The sequence below is a fragment of the Agelaius tricolor genome, unplaced genomic scaffold (assembly GCF_023055355.1).
Source record: "Agelaius tricolor isolate 1412-34295 unplaced genomic scaffold, bAgeTri1.0.p SCAF_11, whole genome shotgun sequence".
NCBI classification, from domain to species: domain Eukaryota; kingdom Metazoa; phylum Chordata; class Aves; order Passeriformes; family Icteridae; genus Agelaius; species Agelaius tricolor.
In genome coordinates, this window is record NW_027269271.1 from 21,900,451 (window position 1) to 21,927,240 (window position 26,790).

The following is a 26,790-nucleotide window of genomic DNA, read 5'->3' on the forward strand; positions in this document are numbered from 1 at the left end:
ACATGAAAGTCAAGTTTGTGGGTGTTATTAAATCTATCAATAACTATTTGTTTGGTTTTAGGTAAGGTTCTGATGTTTTGCCTTAAAATTCATCTATCAAATATTTTCTGTAAAAGAAAGTAAAATGTAGAGTGTTATGAATTTCAAATGCAAAAATTTCTTATCAAAGTTAATTCTTGAATCTTATTAGAATGAAATAGGCTAATGGAAGGGAAGTTTGGCAAGATAAATGATCAGGTGTTTGTAAGGAAAGAGGAACAATGTTTAATGTGGCAAACATGCAGAACTCTCTGAATGGAGAGGAAAAAGCTATGTCAGCATTGCCAGATTATATTGATCAGGTATCAGCATCAATCCTGATTAAACAGGCAGCTCTTTAAAGTGGTACTTTTGACAGTTACATCTTTTATTTTCTGTATGATTACTGGCCTGCTGACATGTTTACTTTCTCAATATAATTTACATATTGTCTTTAAAATGTTGCTGACTGAGAAATAGTTGAATTATACAAGGCAGAGTAAAAAGAAAATCAGACCTTCTTCTAGCTGATATGAACATGTATATCAGGTAATACCTACAAAAAAACCCAGTTGATTTATGTACCAACTTAATTCTAGGAGAACACACTCTAATAAATTAAATGGCTTGCTTATCTTCTTACTTTTTTATGATAAAGGTGCTTTAGAAATCAGATTATATATATATATACACACACACATATATATATATATACATACACACACATACATATATATATATATGAGACTTAAAAAGAAAATGGCTGCAAATGTTTCTATAAATGAGGGTTGTTGAAACCCTTGCGAGACCCTGTTCCATGTGGCTTATTGTCAGACAAATCTGTGGTATCAGCTTCCCAGGGAAAGTGTGAAGTGATTAAAAACCATTTGAGGGTGCTTGGCTATTAAACTTGGGTCTGCAATGAAGTGATAGATGTCTCTTACAGTTCTAATTGCTGAATTTCTCTATTTTTCCATAAGCAAAAGGTGAACTGCTCATTCCCTTGGCTTACTATAAATTGCAATAATTCCAAGGGAAATGTGTGATGGTGCTTAGCTTCTTCAGTGAAGTACATTAATGATGCATGCCCTTCCATCTGCTTTGGATATCTTTTTGTCCCATTATCAACAAGGATTTTATCATCAAGCTTTGCCTCCGTTGAGTGCAATCTCCATCTGAGAATAGTCATGGACAGCTGTTTGTAATGGTCAGCTCCATTTTTCTTTGCACATCAGGAAACATCCCCAGTAGTTTGGGTGTTCAGAAGTAGGTAAGCACTATTTCACATTCTGGAGCAAGCCATGAAATGTTGTTTGAGCTCCATTTTGTGTTATGTAAAAAGGATAAAGTTGATTTAACTCCATTTCACCTAAGCTATATTATTGAGCTTATGCTTTGTGTTATAAGCTTCTGTTCTGTGTTGACTCCCCCAATTCAGGGTAGTGGAAAGCATATAATAATGTTCACTGCCCATAAGTGTAATTACTACACTACAGTATGTTTTACAGATAATTAATCCCATAAAATGCTCAAATTCTGTCATGGCTGTGCTGAGGACTGCCTGTCTCATTCACATGCAGTTCTGTGTCCAATTTCCTGTCCTCAAACTGCATGGGAAAGGTTATGGAGGCTGAAAATGTGGCTGGGTGGTGCTGCATGTTTAAAGACCCTGCTCTCTGCTCCCTTTTGAAACAGGCAAAGCACACCCACCAAACAGGCAGAGCACACACCACCAAGCCTTGAAGCTTGGGTCTAATTAAGGTGTATTAATTGTGCATGGCAGGGGATGCTGACTGCAGTGTGCTGAGGAGGATTGGACACCCTGGAACAAAATGTTAGTGGGAGAATTCGCTTGCTTCTGTGTTGACGGGGCACATGCCATGGTGAGAGCAGACTTTACATGTTCAGTGATGGTTTCATAAAACAGATCATGCTCCAGCAAAGATCCCATGGGAGGAGGAGCTGTTGGTGTCCTTAGCAGTGCTCAGTTCTGGTTCAAAAGGTAATTAAAAAAAAAAATACCCTAAAAGCTGAAATAGAAATAGAGGTATGCAAAGCTAAAAACAGTAAAAAAAAAAAAAAAATCTGCTTTGAGTTTCAAATAGATGAACCAATTTAGAAAGAGAAGTGTGAAGAACCAGGAACATCAGTGAAGAGACCTGGATCTTTATAGTCTTCACAGGACTGAACTAAGGACCACTCCTTCAAGGCAGCAGAGGAATGCAGAATTCCCCTATCCTACCTATGAATAAAAATTAAGATTGGTTAAAAGGAAAGCAGAATGGTGAGGAACAGACCAAAGTAGGTTGTTAATTCAGTGAGTGAAAGGAGATAATGACACAGCTTTAAAATAATTCAAAGATGAAATGTGTGAACTACTATTTGTGCTGTATAGCCAATTGCTTAAAATAGTCTGAGGACGGGAAAATGGCAAATTGAGTACCAGTATTTGAAAAAAGGGATCCATGAGAGATTAATGGAGTTAGCGTTGCAGATGTTCCCTTCATGCTGTAGGTGCCTAAATCCTAATTCCTGTGAGTGTAATTTACTATTTGGTTGCATTAACATGGTACATGCACAGAGCAGGTCATTCAGATCACCCTGACAGTGCTGACCTCACTGTTCATTCTCTGTTAGAATACATTTGTCATCAGTGGCTTTATTTTTAGGTCACCCATTCATATAATAGAATCATAGAATGGTTTGTGTTGGAAGGGACCTTAAAGACCCTTTTGTTCCCACCCCCTGCCATGGGCAGGGACATCTTCCACAAGACCAGGTTGCTCAAAGCTTCATCCAGCCTGGCCTTGAACACTTGCAGATATGGGACATCCACAACTTCTCTGAGCAACCTGTGCCAGTGCCTCCCCACCCTCATAGTGATAATAATTTCTTCCTCATATCTAATGTTATATGCATGGCTGTTCTTTTGACATAGAAAGGTCATATTCCCTAGCAATTCTTCTGACAGCTACTTTTAAAAATTCAATTGATTGGCAGGTTCTTAACCCAGAAAGTTTTGCTGTTTCCTGGAGATACATTTTCTTTAGAAATGTAGTTTTCAGTCAAGCTGTAAGCTCTGAACAATTCAGAGCATTCAGATGTTTACATGTTTACTTGATCAGCAGAGACAGTAATTTAAACAGCCCAACCTCTACCTCTCCCATTCAAAAGCACCTAAGAACTCTTCTCAGAAGCCACAGTGATTTATTTGCAACATTTTTTTTTCCTATGAAAATCTCAATAACCAATGCTATGATGCTTCCCTACTTGTTCTTTGGAAAAGCTGATACAGGACTGAAATAATTATTTTGCCTTGGACATTGTCCTAGCTGCTCTGAAACCTCCTTGATAATCTGCTTACTTGTTTGGCTGGGCAGGAATGGACTTTGGCTTGTCCTCTGCTTCCTGTTGCAAAAGCAGCTTTGATGGCAGTTCTGAGAAGGAAAGGGAGCTGCTAGCGTGGGAAATTCAGGAGCACAGAACAGAGCAAATCAACTACAATCAACTGATAATGCTGATGTCTGATAACTCAGAGGTATATTTAGAATGCTGCTGCTGTTTTCATGTTTGTCTTTTGTTGTCCGTTGCAGCTCACACTTGCATTTAGTTGCTTTCTACTTCAGTGACTTCGAAGGAAACCTAAGGAGACAGGGGTTTCTTCAGCTTCATTAACTATTCTGGAAAAAGCTTCTCCTTTTCTTGAATTCCACCTTGCCTGTAGACATTTGTGTTCTGCTATGAGATCATTCTGTCAATACAGGCTTGTTTACTTTACAACTTCAGCAGTTTTGGGAGGCTCCTTTCAATACAGAAACATCCACCTTTTGCACTAACAGGAGCATGGAACTGTGAATCACAAGTGATGATTGTCAGTGTTTCTTTCTTCTAGGAAGACCTAATGGTAGAAGTGAATTCTCTGTTTTCTAATGTAGTTTCCTGTGTTAATTGGTTTCTTGCTGGATCCTGTCAGCCTCACTGTGATACCAGCCTTCTGAGATGCTTATTTTGTGGATGCATTGAGAAAAGGCTCTCCTCCTTTCATAGAAAGAATTTTCTCTAGGGATGCTGCCAAGTCTCAGAAGACCAAGAAATGATATGGTTTTGTATTTAAGTGTAATCAAACTGGCATTCATGATCATTTTGTCTCTTTAGAGCAGGAACAGCTCTGTAGATGAATATATATTTTTAGCATTGGCTTTAACCAAAATTGAAAGTAATGGTATAAATGATCCTGACTGCCAGAAACACTGAACAGTAGTAGGGAGTCAGTTTCTCCAATTGTTCCTTCTTTCCTGGTAACTTACAAGCTGCTGGCCAATTTCATCCAGGCTTGAAAAGAATAAGAAATGTCAAAAATAACTGTAATTGCAATACTATAAGAACTGGAAAGCGAGTGGGAGACACCCCCTCACATTCTCTCAGTGACAGTCAGTTTGTTGTTTATTGTGGTTTGGCAGCACTGGTTGACACTCAAATATGACAGCGCTGGATTAACTGGGGGAGGTGCTGCCTCCAGCTGGGTGGAGAGCAGAGGAGGAGAGCCAGAGTTACCTCTGTCAGGGCTATGGGAGGGAGCAGGAGACAAAAAGCCAAACTCAAGTCTGTAAGAAATTGGGTGTCTTTAGTCCTTGTTGCTGAAGAAGCAGCTTGTTTATATTGCAGGAATGAAGGAATCTGGCATCCTTCTGTTTCCAGGAACATGGACGTTCATGACCTAACTCTGGGCAAGGTTGGAAGGGCAGCTTTTGAAATGCTTCCCTGTAGTCAGTTTGGCATGCTGCTTTTGCTGTGGGAGGAGTGGTGGGATGCTACTTCAGCAAACTGAAGGTCTTTCCATGTGTGGTGGCCTTTGCAGTGCCCTGTGGCTGTCCTGCCTGGGACTGCACGGCAGGGTCAGCACAGGGAGTGGTGGATGTCTTCCCTGGGCTGTAAATCTGACCTTCCAGAAAGGAGGGAAGGGGACCCTCACGGTTCACTTGTGCATATTGGAGCTGAGCGTACTTGTGGCATCATCTGCAGTTTATTTCTTTGCTTTTCACTACTAACAACATTACAAAAATTAGTATTCTACAAGCTTGAAAGACAGACTATTATCTAATTGGCTTTTGGTTAGGAGGATACTGATTTCTAGGTCAATGTAAAACAAATGAGCATTTAAATTGAAGAGGAGCAGCTGTTCCAAAGCCCCTTTCCACAGTGCCTGGTTTTGTTAAGGATAATTATGTCTAATTTTAAATTATGATAGCTTTGAGTATTGAGCTTTGCCTTGTTACATCCACTAGCTCATTCTCCTTCATCACTAAGAATGTTCTATCATGGAGCTAGGTTTCTGATTGGGTTTATTTTTCTGGGCCTTTTGAATCATGAAGAGAAATATAGCTTTAAGGATGGCGTTTTCAACACTTTCATGCCAATGTTACCACACTCACATTTTATTTTTCGAGGTCTCAAAACTGATACAGTGTGTCTGATTCCTGTGGAAAGATACTGCTGGGAAAATACATATTTATGTAAATGTGTAAGATTTTTGTTCATATTTTTAGCTTGACTATGGAAACGTCAGACTCTAGTGCTGAAAAATCCAAGAAAGCTCTTGTCAGCCTTGGAAGGAAACATATGCTAAAGATGTCCTGTGGATTACATACTGCTTGTTTCAATTAACACATTGATATTCTCTGTCAGTTCTAGAGACAAAAAGCCCAGGTGACAATTCAAATGATGCATGAAAATAACATTTCAATTTTTACTGGTGAGCTCAGATTTTTTTTTTAAACAAAGAGCAAAAGATTTCAACTGTTTTGGTCAATGTTACATTAGTAACTCAGTAGTATGTCTGAATTCTTTAAGGAACATATATTGTAAAGATGCTGCTGCAATGGAGCACATTTGTTTTTCTGAAGCGTTTGCCACTGGACATGTATTGTTGTGTCACATGTAAGAGTTTTGTGTTTGAGTTTAATTTGGAGTAAAGTGTAAATGTACCAAGAAATGGAAAACGTATATATTTGACTTAATTTGAAATCCAAGCATTTTTTATCTGCTACTTTTATGGAAGGAGACATGTTTTCACATGCCTTTTAAAATAATTATTGTCACACTTTTCTTTTGAGAAATATTCTTTGAGTCTTTTAAGCCAGCAGTTTTACTGTCTTTTGTTTCTTCTCTCCTGACTGAACGTAAATGGTTCTATTAAAAAACACCAAAAAAAGTTCAAGAGATTGCCAAATTACTATTATGTCTCTACTCTTTTTTAAGTGAAAAATAGCTTTCAAATGAAAAAAAAAAACAACCATAAGAACTCATAAAAATGGGAGGTCTGATGCAGATCCTGGAAAAAAGGGAGAATTGAAAAAAAAGTTATCATTGTACTGTAAATCTTTGAAATCTTGAATGAATTTATTATTTTTACCTTTCTTTCTGTTTTTGTTCAAGTTTAGTGGATAAATGTCAGAAAAAAAGAATATCTATAAAAAAGCTTTTAACTTGTCCAGCACTTTAAGGAGATGACAAAATTGTGAGAAATCAATAGCAAAGTTTTGTCTGAGACCAGAAACGGAAGAATAAAATCCTGTCAGAATCCATCAGTAAAAACTGCTGTGAGATGTCTCCCTGGATATTGATGTAAGCTTAGTCAGGTATAAATAAGGAGAGTAGGACAGAATAAAGCCCTCTAATTCCAAATGTTTTGGCTTATCTTCAAGTATTTATTTCAAAGGCAGTGTTTGATGTATATCATGTTGGTCTTAAGCCAGCAAAATGGTACAACCTTTGGAGCTCTGTTTAAGCACTTTAATGTCAGTGGGAAACCAAAGTAAAATTCATGGTATATAGAAATGAATTGTATGTGGATTAAGTTGGAAAAATATATTCAGTGCTGTAGACTCTGTTCTGAGCAGAATAATTAAAGAAAAAGCGGTTGTTGAGTTTCATGGCTTTTTTCCTAATGGCAGTGTGAATCATTATTTGTAACTATTTTACCAGTGTAATAGAAGAGGTTCCTTGTCTCATGAAACATCAAATGTTTGTTTTGAAGAAATGAGTGTTCAAATATCCTACAGATACAAGTGGGAGGAAGATACAGTGAAATACAGCTCGGTTTGGTCTCACACCTCTGCAATTTGGTGTCCTTACAACTCTTTAATTGAAAAGCGCCATCTTTCTATTAAAATCGTCTAGCTTGTACTTCAAAGTTAAATGTGGCTTTATTGATGAAGTAAGAATTGGAAGCAGAAGTTTGGGAGGAGTTCACAGAAAAGGGAAGTGTGTATATGCAAACCACTGCTGCTGTGGTGAGGCTGCAGCAAGGGCAGAGCTGGTCAGGAGTGTGGACACTGGAGCAAATCTTGTGTGTGCAGTAAAATGTTGGGAGTATTTATCAGTAAGTGTGTTTGCATGAGATATGAGGTGCATCTGTAATTTGTAGCTTTGCAGAGCCAGTTTCTAGGGCAGAATAGCTTCTGGGCTAACTGGATTCATAATGTCTTTCCTGGGGGATTCTTGAAACTACAGCCTTTGTTTCCATAAACATTTCAGTAAATGTCAATAGCTTCATTTGGGAAACACACAAGTTGGTTTTGAGTCCTTGAGCTTTGGGTTTGTTGTCATTCTGATTGGAGTTATTAATTACTGAGGTTTAAATCCTAACGTTTGAAGCATGAGGGTTGTCTTATAATAAAGTAAGAGAAACTTGATTTTGGTAGTCATCAAATGTTTAGTAAATAGAAATTATATTTTCCTCAGGTTTAAATTTGCAGTCTATATTGAAAAAGGCTTTTCTGCCTATCAAAACCACGTTTCTTTTAAAAATGGCATTGTATTTGAAAGGTAGCATGAGACAAGCTGCTTTCCATTCTGCTCTAATGGCAGTTCAGCTCCAGAATATGAATTTGCATAGTGAATCCCACCTTTTCTATAAATATGAAATTTAATTGGAGATTCCTTTCCAAAGATGTTAGCTTGAGCCAAGGTTCTGCCTGGAAGCTGGTGTCTCTTCTGCATGTGCCTTCTCTGTTACAGTATGGAAGCAGTTGTTCTGTAGATGAATGAACTCTTTCCTCCAGCCTCGTCGGCAGCAAATTTACATTTGTATGGAAGATGAGTGGGAGTGCCGCCTTTCATAAGGCATTGGATGTGGGGGATGGGGCAGTCTGGCCCGGGAATCTAAACCTAACAAACTGGGAACACAAAGTGTGCTGTGAAAGCCTGAGTATTGTGTAAACCTTGAGGATTTTAGACATTTTTTCAGTGTTTCTTTTTCTGGGACCAAGCCTCGTAAGCAGTGGCTCAGGATGAGTTCCTGCTGTAGTTCATTGCTAATGCACAGCTTTGCTCCAAAGGTCTTACTTTATCAAACTGAATCTTGTATATAGGCAAGACATCCAGAAGAAATTCAGACAAGCTGTCAGGCGAGTTTCCTTAGGTTGGCTGCCAAGTTGTTGTTTTTTCTTTTTTTAAAAAACAAGTTACCTCATCAACCTTCCTGGTTTCAGTATTCTGTCAGTGTATCTCGAAGAGACACATTTTTAAATCTCCAGATAAACACAGCTTGATCAAAATAAATAAAAAAGCCCCAAGCACTTAAGTTTCAGTTTGACAGCGAAACATTTGGCTCATTTTTTTTTTTTTTGCACAGATAAATGCTACCAAAGACTTAAAAAAAATGTCACTAAAGTTGTCAGCTTTTAAAATTTTGGAAAGTGATCTTTTTTTCCTACCAGACAATATGTTATGTAAGGAAATGTTATAGCTTTAAAGTTTCCCACAGCTTGATATCTTGTTGCTTTTAGTTTTGATTAAATAGAGTAAAAACTATAATGAATTAGGAATTATGAAATTCATAATTTACATTATGAAAAATGTAAATTTTGACTCTCAGTATTTTAGATCAGGGCATTGGTTCAAAAAATTCCTTGATAATACAATATGTAATTAAAACCATTGCTTCTTGCTGCAGAAAATTGAAAAGCTGCTGGTCTTTTTAGCCTGATTTTTGGGTGGGAGCACTCTTTGTGTGGAAAAACGTGAATTGGTGATCATCACAAGATCATCCTTTTGTGTAGTGCTGATGTCCTTCACACCCCATCTCCAGTGATGGGGCCCTGGTTGTGTGAGAGACTTTCTGGTGTTTTTATGGTGAATATGAAATATCAAAAGTTTCTAAGTGGTCAATATAAGTGGACTTGGACCTTTGGAAGGACCTCCAAATTCTCTGGAGTTAGGAATTTAAGGAGTGCAGCTATTGGATTCACTTAAGCTATTCTAGACAGCACACACATTTTTGATCCACAATGTGACAATTTGATTGCCAAGATGACCTTTACTGGTTTTGCCTTTTTGGTAATGGTAGTTTTCAATTCTGATGCAACAGTATAAACCACAAAAGATGTCAGGATGCAGTGCCAAGAACCTGAAATGACTAGGAAGTCATAGCAAAATTATTTGCCTTATTTTAATTTGTAGTTTTTTCACGGATGTGGAGTGATACCTGAAATTCACTGCAAATATCAATTACAATTTCAGATAGGTAGTTTATATTCTGCATAGAAAGTACAATATGCAAACTGAACACAGCTCAGAGATGAGCCACGTGATTCTACACAGATATGTCTTTGTGCATATGTAAATGCACTCTGATATAGTAGATACAGACTCCTTTCTTATTTATTCCCCTTTGCAGTTGCTTTGGTGAGTAGAAAATGTGAGTAATAGGATAATAGCTTATTCAGGAATTCTCAATTATGTTTCAGTAAATGTATTGTACACAGGAGCAATTGCACAACTTCTAAGTGACTTCCTGTGGTCATTGCTTTTCTGACTGTGGAATTGGTCTGTCCTTGGTCATCTTCCACTGATGCTATTTGAAAACCTGTGGGCTGCAGAAGAGCTGAAAGAGTTGTTGTTATGATGGTACTGGAGTTAATAGATGGAAAACTCCTGTCATTTTCACCTTGGAAATGTTCTGACCTCTCAAATTTTTTTTTTTACGAGAGAGAGAAGTGATAGATTTTGGTAGCAGGCAGTGGAATGGGGTCTGAATCAGCATGAATGAGAAGAGATTTCTTCTTATCAAAAGACATAAACTGCTGACCAGAATCCAAGCATAGACCCCTCCTAGAGACCTCTGAGAAGTAGGGTTGTTTGCTGTCTAGTGTGTAAAAGGTAAAATTCCAGGTCCTCTTAATATTCTTCAATGTCTTGTCATACATATGGCTTTTCCTGGGATAATGAAAGGAGATTAAGTTCTTGAAGTCTTTTAACACTGATGTTTTTCTACCCTGCTTTTGTTTTGGACATTTTGTTTTGGATCTTTCATTTTATCAATATTAATTTCAAAATATAGGCCACAGACATGATTTTCCATGGTGATGTCATCAATATTATATCTAGAGACAATACCACTAATTTATGATGTGTAAGTTCTTTTGGTCTGTTCAGAGATTCCTTGAGCTGTCATAGCTACATACTATTTTTAGAATTACTTTTTAGTTTAAAAATTCACTGTTACACCTCATTCATTTTTGGAGTTTGGATCCCTTTTAGGATGCAAGACACTTTTGTCTTGGGCAAGCACTATCTTTGGGCTTTTTACTTAAACAAAGCCACAGAATGGTTACCCTGGCTGAGCCCAGGACCTTATCTCTGATTGCTGGTGTCTAAGGCAGAGTCTCTTCCCAGAACACTCACAACTGTTTGTGACTCTGGGTCAACTTCAGCGTGTTTCCCTCTTTTAAGAGTTCTTGGCAGATTCTTCAATGCATTTGTCCAAACACTTCTGCCCATGCTTGTGATTCTTTTCCCCTCCAGCCTTTTACAGCCAGAAATAGCCCAATGTGACTGTTGTGTAAAGCAGTAGCTCCTTTTGTTTCTTTGGAAATTGCTCTTAGCCTGGTTTAATTCACCCCAGTATTGGCAAGCTGATAAACTGCCCTTCCCTACTTACCAGGTTAATCCTTGTAGGAACATACTGGAAGTTCATGGCCATTTCCACTTCTTGATGTCTTCAAACCAATGTTCAATAAAGAACTTTCTCAGAGCTTTTTCAGAGCACTGCAGCTAAACAGGAATTGGTTTGATTATGGCCAGGAGATCCCAATGCTACACTACCCTTTCTCTTTCCTTGTTGCTGCAGAGCAAAGCAAATTTTCTCCAGATGTGTAAATTTGATGAAGGAAGGAAAAACTGAGTTAGGAGCTTACTAAAGTTAAATTCCCTCTTTTAATCCCCCTTCCTAATTTCTTTTAGTGAAGTTGAATATTAAGGTAGGTACTCTTATTCTTAAAGGATTCAAGTATTACATGACCTCCTGATTTTGATTTTTTTTCCTCCTGATAAATAGGTTTTTTGTTAGACCCTTTCTTGGTGTTGCCTGCATCTGGAAACTGTTACGGAACTTTCTTCTAGAATTAACTTTTTATATAATTGATAAAATTACATTTTATCCTTCTGTTTCTTTAATATCTTTCAGTAATACATCCTTTAATGGAATGTCTTAGACAAATACTTTCTCATCTCTAATTGGAGACTTACCTGCAGACCTTTTAGGATGTTAAAATCAGTGTCTAAGGGTAGTGTAATATTTTGGTGAAATGATGAGTAAATTAAAATTTCTAAAGGTAGCATTTAGTAAAAAAATTTTCCATGTCAGAGAGTTGCTTTGAAATTCCATTTGTCCTAAGTATTGGTCCTAAGTATTTTCTCCCATCTTCTTTCACCATTGATTTTCTGTGGTAGATTTTGCTGAAGGAAGAAAAAGAGAGAGAGGATGAGTCTTAACAGTTAAAAAGCAGAGAGGAAAAGGTGGTTGCTCCATTTGTGATGTTTTTGGTGGGGGTTTTTGAGCTGATGTTTAAGCAAACACTGAAGAAGGGAAGGGGACAGGGAAGCTAGAGGAAAAGCCATGCCTGTTTTTTTTTTTTTTCCAGCAGCCCCACTTGGCTTCTCTAGCCCAGAAACTGGGTAAGTGTGGCAGGCAGCCAATTTGAAAGCATCCTCCCCAAGAAAGCTTGAAATTTGGAAGAGAACAGATGATTCTCATGGTATTTCAAGACTCATGCCAGGCTCAATCAATTACAAGTCACTTGTGGAGACATATTGAGAATTGGCAATGTCTGAATATTATGGTAAATAATCCAGGAAGGATTAGATGTATATGTGCCAATAAGAATGCTTCCAGTTATGTTATGGAAATAAGTTATGGTTATATACTACTGTTATCTGCCTGAAACATTTTCATTTAGTGGTTGATTTAGGAGGAGAAGACAATGGGAATGGTGTTGCATGATTGTTAAGATGCCTTGATTCCTCTCACAGAATGTGTTGTTTAATGCTGGTGCCCTTAGAGGAGGTAAGATCAATGATCTGGTTAGTTCATGGTCTAATAGAAATATTTCTAAAATCTATTGTAGACTAAAAGAAACTGCAAAGTGCACGTAATGTATGTGAGCATGCATGCCAAAATGTTTTGTTTCTATGAGATTTTCTTAGGTAAAAATAGAATTTGTATAGTACTAATGTCTGATAACTGAAGTTGGTATTTTGTATTTTTTCCTGAGGAAGCTTACTTCACAGGAAAATGCAAGAAATTATATTGAAAACCATCATGAACGTTATCCCAGTGAAGTCCTATGATCATTTTACATTCCTGTGCGCTTTAAAACCGAGCTTAATCTGTATTTTTATGTCGCTGTTCCCCCCGGTGACACATCCTTAAGTTCTCCCGCAGAGTTTTGTGGCTGGCTCGCTGTTCCCCAGCCCCATTTGCAAAAGCAGATGCTGTTCCTTTAAAATGAAGTGGCTCATGGAGTTGTTTTCACTAGCGCAGGTTTTTATATGGTACAGTAGGCTCCATGCAAATGAGCTCTGCCCTCTCCGGAGCGCACAAAGGCGCTGCAGCCCTCGTTCGGCATTCGCTCGTGTAAATCGGCAGATGGATGGAGGCAGGCGCGGCAGCCGCAGGATTTATTAGCTGCTCTCAATAAAAGACCACACTCGCTCCGCCGAGGATCAGGAAAAAGCCTGGTGAATGGGATTGAGTTGTATCTGCTTTCAGCTGACTTTACAATGATGTGTTCAGCTCATGTGACTCGGTCACTTAGCATGAAGATCAGCTGAAGATTTCCGTGTAAATCTCCGCTCCTTTAAGCACGGCCAGACCCGTGTGCTTGGCCGGAGACTCTTTTGGCTCGCAGCTGTCAGAGCTGCGGGGACAGGAGCGCTGCCCGCGCTGGGCTCCGCTCGCTGCTGCTTTGCACACTCGAGGATGTCTGGCTGAAATCCCCTCAAAAACACAGCTCTCGATGAAGTTTGATTTGTGTATCTCATGAAATCCTTCAGAAGTTAGGTTCTTTTTAAATACAGTGTTTATATTCAGAAGTTATAAATAGGCTCTCTTCCTAAGCTTTTATCAGGAGATGAAATCTGTTGCTTTAGCTTTCTGCTAAAATATTGAAGGTCATTGCGGCAATAGGTTGTTCATTATATTTGCAATACTTTCTTTTTTCCTTTTTAATCTAGAAAGGGCATGTGTAGGACAAAGGGTTCTTGACATGCTCAGAAATTTAAATGATACTGGCATGAACATACCTAGATTTTTGGTTTTACGGAAATGGTGTTTGGTATAGCTAGAAGCATTGTTGTTGTTTTATTTTTCAACACATGCTGTATGCTTGTGTTTTAAAATGGTATTGGCATTATGGACCTAGAGGGGCAAAGCCCTTTTTGACCTTGCTGGAGTTGTCTGTGTGAAGGTAGCTGGAAAACAGGAACTGCAGGACAGACTGAAAAAGCCTCAGCTGAACTGTGCTTTTTCAATTTTTTTCCCCCCCTGCCTTTTTGCAATGGATGACGATGAGGGAAGGGCTACTTCAGACAGCTCTGTCAGGGATGAATAGATGAATGAATTCTTAAATGTTCAGGACTTGCAACATGTGTTCCAGACCCTTCAGCACATGAGAGTCGCAAGATCTCAGCAATGAGCTGAAGAATGTGCCGTGCCTGCTGCATGGAGGAGCCCAGCATACCTCAGAGATAGCAGAAACAAAAGAATGTGTGACAGTATCTGAAGAATCTCACAGTTGCTTTGTCTTGCAAAGGAGTAAAGGAATTTTTCAGAATTGGGAAAAATAAAATTTCCATGGTTTTCATAGCGAGATTTTTCTGTATTTTCGGTGCCAGTGTATCGTCCTGTGTGCCCACAGTATTGCTTTTTTAGTTAGCGTGACTGTGTGTTTTTTAAAGGAAATGTGACCTGGATTTTGTGAGCTTATTATACACAGTAAATGAAGGCAGCTGTTTTAGCTTACTGATCCCTTATAACAGCTCGAGTAAATTGAAATAAAGCAAAAATGCACGTGTATGGGATCTGAATTAAATTCCACTCTTTGGCATTATGTGGAGTTGTGGATTATTATTATTATTATATATTTGTAGAGAGCTCTGTGTATGAGGGGAGTGAGACATCCAACCTTGAAAAGATTTAGGAAAGTCGAAGAGATTTTTTCAAATGTGACCTGCTAAATCTGCCACAAAGAGGCAGGCAAAATTACATACAGATAGTCAGAGACTGGGCTGCAGCTCTTCCTGACAGGCAAGTGAAAGACCATGTCCTATTTTTAGCAAGTGGACGGAGGGCGAGTGGGAGGGGGAGAAAAGTTTGAAAATAATGGACTTCTTTAACAGTTAGAGAGCAAAGCTAGTGAGAAGCAAGTGAGCTTTAGTGATCAGCAGTGGAAATATGGATGATTCAAGTATTCTTCGAAGAAGAGGGCTGCAGGTAAGTGTAACTTCAGCCTTCTTTTATTTATTCTTCTGCTTGTAATGTGACAGTCTCATAAAAATGCTGACAGTTGTTTGATGTGAATCAGGTTGACTGAGAACATAATGATACTAGAATTTGAGTTTTTCTGTTTTTACCTAGTGTATATTTTATAAATTAAAAGCAGGATTTTGTATACAGTAAGAAAATAATATTTTAATGTCTTGGATTATATCCAATAGTTTTGTGACCATTCCTATGGTAAGAAGGGAAGTATAAACTATGAGGCTTACCTTATTTTTGGGACTTCACTTTTACAGATACATACAAAAATCTGTTACATGACTTGTCAGACTTGCCTTAGAGTAGCCATTTTACTTGAGCATTAACTAAAAATTAAATGTCAAAGCAGATTGAATATTCTCATTTATTTTTGCCATAGGCTTCTTTATTGCTTCAAATGCACAGTAATCCAAAACCAGAATGCAATTCAACAATGCAAATAATATTTATATTTTACTTTCAACAGCTATCATTGTTAAAATAAAGACTCTAATTTGTTTTGAACCCAAACATCCTAGTGAAGTTTTATTTTGTACTGGTGCTGTGGAAGCTGGACTCAGTTGCACTGGTCTGACCAACAGTAATCTGTGCCAGTGTCAGTGGTGTGTGAAAACTGAACTGATGCTTATGGAATAAAACTGCTGGAAGTGAGTGAGCTCCAAAACCTTGTGTGAGATGGACAGGGAATAGATTTGTGCTTGAGAGCAACATATTCTTCCCCTCCACCCCCCCACCCATTTCATTGTAATAGGATGGTATATAGCCTATTACATACTTGCTAGCATAAGTAATTGTTTATAGACCGTGAACGTTGCCTATTAAATTAACCATGTCCGTCCCATTGTTTAACTTCCTTTGAGGAAAATAAATTTAATATTTTAACATATTGCTATTCATGCCTTGCTGATGCTTTAAGGCAATTACAAAGTAATTGCTGCCTTATGTGAATATGTTCTACATCTCACCTTTCTATTTATTTATTTATTTATTGCTTATTAATATTACTGAAATAGCTTGACACATACTATGCATATACCATGGTGACAGTGTATTAGGATAGCACATTTCCTCATCATAAAATTAGCTGTATTTACTTTCTGTATAACTGAGTATATAGGAATAAGTAAGATTATTTGGGGTGAAGTTTTGGATAAATTGATATTTATTTTCAATGTATATAATTAGTTAGAGTTCCATAACCAAGAAGATTGTTTCTGTCCACAGATATCAAAATTTTTTTCAAGCCATTTATTACTTTTCTGAACCTAGCATTTCTCATGGATGTTTTATCTGTTGGACATGCCAGGGAGTGGTTTCATGGTAATTCTTTAGGGGAGTATTGGAAAAGGAAGGGAGATTGGAGGAGCCCAAATGTCCACCAGTATCAGCAGAAGACACTGCTGGGAATGAGAATCCATTTCCCTGGTTTAGCTTTGTAGCATGGTGAAATTCCATCATTTTGGTGGTCTTGAGTATTTGCTGTCTAGATGTGGTGTTGTGTCTGTCCACAGCTGGGTAGGTATGTGTAAATGCATATGCATATATACATGTATAGGTGTAATCAATATCTACATCAAAAATGCTTCAGGAACTAAGAAAATAGGCTAAAAGGATATCAGGAAATAAGGCAGATGTCTAAAAGGAAGTTCATGCTGGATGATTTTTTTCCCCTCTGTATTTTGGAGTAGAATTTTTGGAAGAAATTGTGGCTTGGAAAAGTGACCATTTTTTAGTCAATTTCATCTTCAAAAATCAGGAAAAATTAAAGAGCTGTTGGGACATTGCCAAGGCAATATATTTAATTACTTCCCTTGGAATGCTGTGTGATACTAGTTTGAAAGGCCACTGATGAAAAAAATTAGTTTCTTAGTTCAAGCTGCATGGTGATGGCTTTTAAAATGAACATCACAGCCCAAATTAGGTTTTCTAATCCAACCTCTTCTCTCAAAGCAATGCTCATTCCAAAGTTAGATCAGGCTGCTGAAGGACTTGTCCAGGCTGGTTTTGAGTGTATCTAGGGATAGGAGATTTTGTAGCCTTTTTTGGCACCTGTTCTGGTACTTAAACAAGTTCACTGTGAAAATCTTGTTTCCTTTATGTTTCACTACAGGGCACTTTTTCAAATGCACACATGTTTTCCTTGTGCTCCCGTTTACCTCCATCACCTGAAATGCTTGTGATATCGACACTGTGATAACTTTGTCTTCTTGGGGAGCTCTCTCAGCCCTGATCCCTGCAGGAAATAGCTGTGGACTAGAGGGAGCAGATAACCTAAAGGAGCAGGAATGTTATAAATATATATATACATGCAAAGTCAATATAGTGGCACGTGGCTCCTCTGTATCACTTTCTTCATTTGTTCAGTTCTGCTTTTGTTGCATCCTGTTTGGTGCCACAAATTTGGTCTACAAATTTGTAGTGGTGAAATGTGTGGAAATTTAAGGTCCAGGAGAGGCAAATCAGATTTTCTGTATACATGTAACTGTATATATTTATAATATACACACACATATAGCATGCTCACAGTGTGGCATAGCTGTGCAATGGTATTGAGAAAAGGCTGAGAAAGCTTCTAATAATGGAATATTCCTTTAATTTCTAGGCTTTCATTTTAGGTAATGAACTTGGACTTTTGACATAAATTAATGCCTAAGGACAGGTGCTAAGTGGTGGAGCTGTTTCTGCTGCTCCGTACAGAGATGTGTTTTGGATTTCCAGATTATTTGGTGTTACATAAAATACATTGTGATGTAGCCACAAATGTTAGGAGGCTACCTAGGCTTGTTATTGTTCCATGTACACTTATTGTTGCTGGTATTTTGGTGCAGATCATAGCAGTAGTACCCAATGAACCCCTGTGAAGATGAACTGGTACTTTGCTCATCTTGTGCTAGAAAATAGTGGGGGTTTTGCTTTCTTATGCATGTGCGCTTTTACTCTTCTCACACATGCAAGAAATTGGAGTTTCTATCCCCAAAATCCTGATTAGTGAATGCAAGTAAGAAAAGTAATGGAGAGTGTGATATTCCAAATTTCAGACTCTTGCACACAGTTTATATTCTGCATTTGTGCTATGTGAGCAGTATCCAGATGTGGCTGGACATTATCACCACAGTTCCCTGCATCCATCTTTCCCTAGTGTGGTATCTCTCTTTCATTTTCTGCTGAAATTTGGGCTAACTTCAACTAGGTAATTTACTTTGTGGGACCACTTTTCTGCTTGAATGTGCTTATCTTGGCTAGTGTTTCTACTGCACAGCATGTTTGGCCAAAATATAATATACCAAAAACCCCATGCCTCCTAGCCCACCAGAAGAAAAATTCATTAGTTTTTAAGATAAATCTAACATTTTCCTCCTGGGGGCAGGGGAGAAATAGGGCATAGAGAGTATAATCTGAGTATTTGGTGGACTTGGTCTTGAGCTGGTTTATTTTACTCTAAGGACTGAGCACTTTTTTGTTTTGTTTTATAAGGAAAGGGAATCAGAAAATCAGTGGAATCTCTAAGCTTCAATATATTTAACAGTAGGAGACTGACTGCACTGTACAGTTCAAGCCTTCTCTGGCAGTTCTTTGGCCATAATTTAGAGACCCTGAAACTTGATTGGCTCTTCCTAAAGAGTGTCTTTTAGAATTATTGGAGACATTTTTTGCTGGCTACAAAGCTCATTACAAGTTCTGATAAAAATGGTGTTAGTAAGAAAGTTGCTTTTTACTGTATTTTTATAAAAAAATTAAAGTAGAAATGGCTCACTAAAGGCCTGTAAGTTGTTCACAGTGAAGGAAGACTCTAAGTGGGAGTCAAAATTTGATTTTTCTGTTCTGGTGTTAAAAAACTTCTGAAATACACATTAATTAAATAATTAGTATCTACATTTTAAACTGAAAATTACCTTTGTAAGTTTAGCATGAAGATAGGTGCATCCTATACACATGTAAAGATCTTCAGATGTTACCAAGTCTCTTGGATTTGAGTTTTTGGAACTATGTGCTGCAGGGGAGCCTGCCATGGGAAATATATTAACAAGACTTATTTTATACTGCTCACAGATTTACCAGGAACATAACTGCACCCACAGGTCAGATATCTGCTGAAGAACTCCCAGCAGTGATGATGTAGGCAGTCACCACGTACACTGAGGAAGAGGTGATAACATGAGAAGATAAATAAAAATGATTTATTCAGATACTGAAATTTTAAACTCATCTTAGAATACCAGAAAGTGCATGCCAGTTTTCTTTTTAAAAATATTAGTTAAAGAAAAAGAATTTTTTCAGGTTGGCTTCCAAAAGAAGCAAGATTTATGTTTAGGCTTGGTTCCTGTTCCCTCAGTAAATTTCCAACACCTGAAATTAATTAACAAGACAGTCTAAGTTCTTTAGCTTCTGTGAAAATTGGCAGCTGACAGGAGGAGTGGGATCTGCATTGGTGTTACCTGTGTGGAGAAGGGAAGTGACCTTGCTCTTGTACAGAGGTTGGTGGCTGAGGGTGTCCAGCCTGTCTGGGCAATGTGCTCTGTCTTCTGCTGAGGAGGAGACTTGGGGAACTCTGCCAACACATGAGTGGTTGCTAGAATTCATTAACTAGATCAGTCATAAGCAACTGGTTTTGACTAAAGTCAGTGGAAAAATGCTGTGGAGTGTTATTGTGTGAGTCTGTTGTAATCTGGTGCTGGGATGCTGTGTGTCACAACGTGGGAAAATGGATTGTTGTGAAATCTGTGTGGCACATCTCACTGGAGGACTGAGGAGTCGTGCTCAGACAGGTGTGGAGCCTTGTGGGGTTTTGGTGGATGTCTTCTGGGCATGTGAGCTTTCCCACTGGTTTGATTTCTCAGGACTGGTGCTTGTGGTCCACTTGGCAATGGAGTAGGGAAGGGAACCGAATTTGGGGGGTCATGAGCTTCTGGCATTCACTTTGAGGGCACTAGAAAATGTACCAAGGCAAAAATGTGAAACCTTGTTAGAATAAAAAGTCCTTGAAACATGGACAAGGAGAAAAGGTTAAATGGTTTGCTCAGGCAGAAAAGATGGCATTTAGCTGCTGTCTTCAGGGTACTGTTAAATTGGTTTGATAATTTGCTGTAGTTAATGCTTAAATAAGTGCTTTCAGTTTGTCAGTAAGGACATTATGAATGCTTGTATAGCTGCACTAAACTATTTATTTTCAGGCTGTGAGGAAAGATAAAAATACCAGTAATTAATATTCTACTACTTCAGGAAGAAAGGTTTTGTTAGCAGGTGACTGCATGAAAGAATGGATGTATGTGTGTGAACCTGAGCCCAAGGAAATGCTGGATAGAGGAATTCTTCCCAAAAATAAGCAGCAGTACCTGTTTCACACATTTCATTGGCTTGAGCATGTCAGCTGGACTTGCTTGTTGCCATGAATGGTGTTTGCTGCTGGTGACAGGGGTTGCTGTGCAGGGGGTGGGAGTGTTTCTCCTCCTCACCATCAGCCACTTGGAGTGTTTCACTGGTGTTAACATTGCTGCATTTTGTACTTGCTTAATGCTGGAAATCCCAAATCTTAAAGGGAAACCAGCTCTCCAGCCTAGCAACATAACATAATGCTGCCATGCTGCAAGACTGGTGTTTAATCTGCTTATCTTGAACAGTCTTCACTGCTTACAGAGACCCACTTACCTCTTTAATGAGAAGAAATGTCCTGCAGTGAGGCAGTGTGTATTTTGCTTCTAGGCTTATGTCATCAGTCTGGAAGTTGAAATTGGTTAGAGCACATTTTATTTTCCTGCTGTCAGTTCTGCTGGTTATGGTTGTCTCTTCAGTTCCTCAAATACATTGAAAGATGGTATAGACTGGTTTTTTGTGTTTTTTTTTTAAAGGAAACCTAATTAAAACATGCCAAGTGAAAAAATCTAATTTTGAAAAACTATCACTATTCATTGGGAGTAGGCAGTGCTTTTGTGTTTTCAACAGATAAATATTAATTATCTTTGCATTCTAAATATTTGTAAATTGTGGATAGTAGTCACATACATTACAGAAAATATTTTAGGAGTAGCGGTTTAATTTAATAACACCTAGAAAAGGTTCTCTAAAGTGTCAAGAGATATTTAAAGTCAGTTGTAAATATGTGGCAGTATTTCCCATGTGATTTATCAGTTGGTCTTCTTTTATTTTGTATTAAATTGCTTTACCCAAGTCATTAGTATTTATCTGACCTGTAGAAAGTATGGGATTTTATCATTTCTGAGATCAAGACAGGATAGGCTTTTCAGGGTTAGTGATTCTTGAATTTCTAGGAGCTACTATTAAAAACATGAAGTAATTTGTGGACTCCAAAGTATTTTAGTGTTCTTCTCTGAAGGAGCAGATATTAAATCTTGGTTTTTAAAGAAATGAATACCCAAGACTTTTTGATGTGCATTCTTAGCACAACAGTGAGAGGCAAGAAGCTAGATTACTTTATTCAACAGCTACATGAATAGCAGAGTGTTCTTGCCCAACAGAGCAGTGTGCAAATACAACTGTTTTTCTCGTGGCAACCAAGGTAGGTCAGGTATTCCCTGTAGTTTGTTTTCAGTTGTGTGGATGTATTCTGAATTTTCCAATCTGTGATTATAGTTTAGCAGCTCTTTCTCTTTTTTTTCACAAAATGTTTGAAGTTTACATGGTCTTTCAGTAATTGAAGACACGGGGTTGGCTTTGGTGGAGGTGGACTTAATATTTATTAAGTTTTGCTCACTGAATCTTCCTGTTTCTAGTTGTTAAAGGTTTTTCTTAGTTGTGTGACTTCTGGCCTGGCTATCTGTGACATTCAAAAGAATTGCTAAACAAAAAGCCACCTAAAACTACAGTAAATTCAAGTGGTATGAAAATTATTTGTTAGACTAGGTTTAATGTAAGCAGGTATGCTTCAGAAATATGAATTTTCAGTTTACTCATATCTTGTGAAAACATTGGTTTTGTACTGTAAATAATGAAGCAGAGTTCCTTAAACTTGGCTTATGAGCTTTGGAATCATCATCTCTATTTAAAGATTTGCTATGAATCACACTTTCTAGTTTTGTGATTCACAGTGTGAAAGTCTATTCCATGTTAGAAAGCTAATTTCAGCTTGAATACAATTATTGTATACTGTAGTAGAAATATATAATATGTGACATTTTACATAAATGCTTCTGCATGATTAAACCTTGACGTTTCTTTTCTATTGTTTCAAGGATCAAGAATGAGATCCAGTAAAAAGTATTAGGTTGTTTCAGATTTTGATAGTGTTTATTCTAACATTCAGCCTTACTGTCCATAACTGTTCTCCAGTATCAATTTTATTGTTATATGTGGAGGTAATCAGGGCCATTTTTCCATGCATCCCAATGTGTCGTGTGCTGTGGGGCTTTGGGTGAAGTGCTGCACTGCAGGCATGTCATAATATAGTGAATTAAGGGTTTAACTCTTCTACTTTCTATGCAGAATGCTTCCTGATAGATGTCATTGCTGCCTTTTGAATGAATTTCTTGAATAGATAATGGCATTTATGGTTTAGTATTGTTTCTTTTTAGAGATGAGGTATCTATAGAGATCCTTGAAATCTGGACTTTGAAGTTATCAGCACCTCATCTGTGAATACATTCTCTGGATGGAAAGTGGTTCAGCTTTGTTTTTACCTGGTCAAATCTATAAATGACTCATTTTGCTAATAGCAATGCTCCCTTTAAATCAAATTGTTGAAGCACAACAGATGCTTTTGTAGCCAAAGGTTTCTTTTTCAAAATGCCCTTCGGTATTAGTGTGATAAAATCATGTTTGGAATGAGGATGAATATAAATATTACCTATTGTATGGCAGAGCTTAAACAACTGTAACCTGATATAATTACTTTTAAATTACTTTCCTCAAAAGATGAAAATATTAATTGCCTCTGACATTTATCACTTGTTTTACATCAGCATAGGCTAATAAATGTCACTTGTACTGCCAGCCAAAAAAAAAGAAATGATATCAGATGTCACTGGGGTAGGTTGGTGTATTCTGTGAAAAAGGCCCTTTCTGCTCCACTGGTCCATGAGCTGTGGCTTGTTCCTGCTGGGGATGACTCCATGGGCTGAAATGGAGCAAGCCAAGCCCACAGCCATCACTTCCCAGCAGATCTGTGGCCTTGAGAGTGTTTCTGAGTGCTTCCAGTATTACACTGGTTTTTTTTCCCTTAGGTGTATGTAGTGATCGCCTTTTAAAAATGTGCATTGTTTGCCTTATTTTTCGTAATTACAGTGAACAATTTGGCTAAGGTGGAAGAATGTGTGCTGGCTGGTAGAGAGATCCCCTGGGGGGGCTAATTGTGAGGTGCCTGTTGGGAGGCAATTAGGATCTTAGAAAAGATCAACAATGGGGATAAATTTAAAGGCTGAAAGAGGAAAGAAGAATGGATTCTAGTGAGCTATGGGCAAGAAAAAGATTGGAAGTGACTTAAACAGGGACATGAGTGATTTTACATTTAAGATTGATTTCAGATTGCAAAGGCTGTGGGCTGACAGTTTATTCTCTCTAATGGTCCCCAGTCATTTACTGTTTGTTTTCCTAGCTTTTATCATTTTCTCTTTCAAATGTGAATGTCAGGCAGCTTCCTGTTCTGAGCTTGCTGACTGTTTTGGTAGGCCCTACCTTAAAACTCTGTGGACCAAATTTACACCTGGCAGTTCTGTTCCACTTTGTCTCAAAACATTTATTTATGAAATAGCAGCCAAAACTTCTCGTACTGAAATGGGCAAACATTGAAGTTTTTTAAAAACAATTTTATAATCTGGGATAGTTTTGCTGTGTGGTGACTGCCTGCTTGTAAATTTTGAGAGTTTGACAGTGCCAAGCTGATATTTTTCTTCCAAAGTGGCTACCATGAAGAAAGCCCCTCAGGGACATGAGACTACTGGAGACCTTCAGAAAGCAATGTTGTGCTTGATTAAGTTTAGACAGATGATGGAGTGATGTAGTAAAATCATTTTTGTTAAGGCATAATACAACATAGAATCCAGTGTAGTACCATTGGGACTGATAAAAATGAAATACTAAAGAAAACCCATGCCCTTACATACAGCTTTCAGCAGCAGATGCAATAGGTGTAATTTAGTTGTGTGGTGCTGGGAACATAATATTGATTTACCATGAATCAAGAGAAATAGCCTGTACCTTGCCTGGCTGTATGGATTGCAGCAATCTTGGGGAAACCTGTTACCTAAAAATGGTGCTGTAACAGAATCCCTTCTTTTTGATGGCTGTGGGGAGGTGAGTATAGCCAGGTGAAAAATCCAGTTACATATCTAAATGGGGGAGAGGGGGTAGAGGTCCTTATATGCTGCTGCTGGGAATTGCCAATTTTCCATGTACTTAACTCATGCTTCTTGAAAAGAACAATTTCTTGAAAGCAATCCCTTGCATAACTTGCATAGAATTGAAGGCAGTGGAATGAGAGGGGTCTGGGGTAGATCTTGCCTTGTATTGCTCACACAAATAACTTCAACTTTTTGTGTAGCATTTGTGTACCACAAGATATTTTTCCTCTGTTTAAAAAAATATCAAGCAAAATAGCATTTGGGGTAAAGTTGCAGTGATTTCAAAGAAGGTCAGGCTGGTCACTGTGGCATGTGAGTTCTTTTTGGGAGGTAGTAGTTCTCTTAGTCTTTAAGAGGAGAATTACTGGATGAAGTGATTACTGTTTGTGTTTTTTGGCAGACAATATAATGCTACCAAAGGGTTTTAATAACTTCACCTTTCAACCAGAAAGAGCTGTATTATCTTACTGTTTGAGAGACTGGTGTATGGCTTTCATTCATTTACCCCTTAATCCTCAGGTGACCTAGTTTATCCTGTAGTAAGATAGCTTTAAATACCCTTGACAGAGACCCTGATACTCAAAACAATGCACTCCTGGATTGGTGTCTTGGGTCTCTTTATGTGCTCATGACTGATATCAGGTGAAAGTGAGTGTTTCAAAAAACAATGATTCATTTTTGGTTTTGGACTTAAAAAAATTTCTCCATTGCAGGCAAATTGAAGCCTTGTCACAAGAGGGCTTTGCCTCCCCTCATTGTTCCTTATTTTTCCTTATGCCACAGTGCAGATCCTTCTGCCAGGTCCCAGTTGTTCCACAGGTGAAGTCAGACAGAACTGTGCTCATTCTATAATGGGACTCAAAAGGGGTTTTGTAGTTGAGTTCCTTCTGTTTTTTGAAAACTTTGGAGTTTAACAACCATCATTTCAATATTCTCTGCTTTTCTTTCAGGAAGTGAGCTTGATTAGAGGGCTGCTAAATTAACGTCAGCAGGGTGCATTGTGCAAATGAAACCTGACCACTTTAGAGCAGAAGGGATGATTGAAATGGAATGGTTGCCTTTTTTTTCCCCAGCTGGCAACCTTGGTTACTCCCCAAATATTCTTGGTGAAGAATTAGTGCTTCTAAACTCCTAGAAGGTAGATTTCAGAAAGCATTAAAATGATTCCTGTTGGTATTTCAAGAGCCCCCTGCTCTCTTGGAAAAGAACCAAAATAAAACCCAAAAAATCAAGCCGGCAAGATACTTAGCTGTAGAAATAAAAAGAGGCCACCTTTGTACCTGGGCTGGGTTTTTGGGTCTTTGCTGAAGGTTCTTATGGAAATGGTTGATTTGGCTTTTGTTAACTTTATAAAAAAGAAATGAACAAATGCTGTTTGTTTTCAGGAGCCAGAGAGGCATAAATTTACACTGGCCTTGTGTGGAACACGTTGTGGTTAGGATGGGGAAGTATGGGTGAACCAAATATATGTGAAAGCTGCAAGCACTCAGTTTGGGATGCTGAGTTAGTTCTGATAGAACACAAAACAAAGGGAATTCCTCTTTAATATTTGTGTAACAAGCAGGTTCAGGGAATATATTATGCTACACAAAGGCAGGGGAGAAAAACCTCTTTGCCACTTTTCATCTTGGATGTGTGCCAATTTTAAAAAAGCAAAAATAGAATACAATCCTATTATTAGTGTAACAGATCATGATTGATAGTTGTTATGGCTAGAAATTGGTTTTAAGCACTGTATTTTGGAACAGCTTGAGCAATATTATAGGCTTTTACGTAACACGCCTTTCTTAAAATCTTGTTTCTGCTCTCAGTCTTTCGACCATGCAAAGAGATATATTTGGACAAGGTATCTATTTTTTATCTGTTTGAAATAACATTCACTTTACTGTTCAATAATCAGCCTTCTTTTTTTCCCCTCTGAATCTACCATTTGTTATTTGTGTTGCTCTAAACTGCTCCATAGCAGCAAGAAAACAATAATGAAACTGAAAACGAAAACTGATTATGATGACAAAAAAAAAAAATTGTCATCAAATATATTTGAAGTAATAGTTGTAGTAAAAAGACTGTACTTAATTTCTTGAATAAAGATTTTTCCAAACTAAGGCCATTTTGAAGATTTATGCTTAAAAAATGTAGCCAAAGGAGTCAAAGTAGCTGTAAAGATCATGAAATGCAATAAGAGAGAGAGCAATAAGGTAGAGATAAACATTCATAGCATTTGAGCAGGATATTAGTTTTTAAAGGTTAAAATTTTAAATAAAATTCAGAGGAAATATTTTTTAATTAAAAATGAGGTAACGTGAGAAAAATGAAAGTTGAAATAGAAGTTGCACTCAGAGTTGTGGTCAATGCTTGATGTCCAAGGGGAGAACAGTGTTGAGGGGTTTCCTCAGTTGGGACTGACCCTGTTTAACACTTTGTTGGTGATGTTGGATTGAGGGCACCCTCAGCACATTTGCTGGTGTCACCATGCTGCACTCAGGAGTGGGTGACGTGCTGGGTGGAAGTGATGCCACCCTGAGGGACCTGGACATGTGTCAGAAATGGCCTGTGAGAACCTCATGAAGGTCACCAAGGCCAAGTGCAAGGTCCCGCACGTGTGTTGGGGCAATCCCAACCACAGATCCAGGCTGGGACATAACAGATGGAGAGCAGCCCTGC

At 38.0% G+C, this 26,790-nt stretch overlaps 1 protein-coding gene across 9 annotated transcripts in view; it reads left to right on the forward strand.

Moving 5' to 3' along the window:
* The window catches only part of MAST2 (microtubule associated serine/threonine kinase 2), a 187,856-nt gene that overhangs the window by 34,978 nt on the left and 126,088 nt on the right, over nt 1-26,790 (forward strand). For 2 of the 9 annotated variants that reach the window (XM_071436636.1, XM_071436639.1), the window contains exon 1: nt 14,000-14,791. The exons of the other annotated variants lie outside the window; for them this stretch is intronic. In XM_071436636.1, coding sequence (XP_071292737.1) covers nt 14,753-14,791 — 39 coding nt within the window. In that variant the 5' untranslated portion in view covers nt 14,000-14,752. Of the gene's footprint in view, nt 1-13,999; nt 14,792-26,790 lie in introns of those variants that run through there. 9 annotated transcript variants of the gene reach the window in all.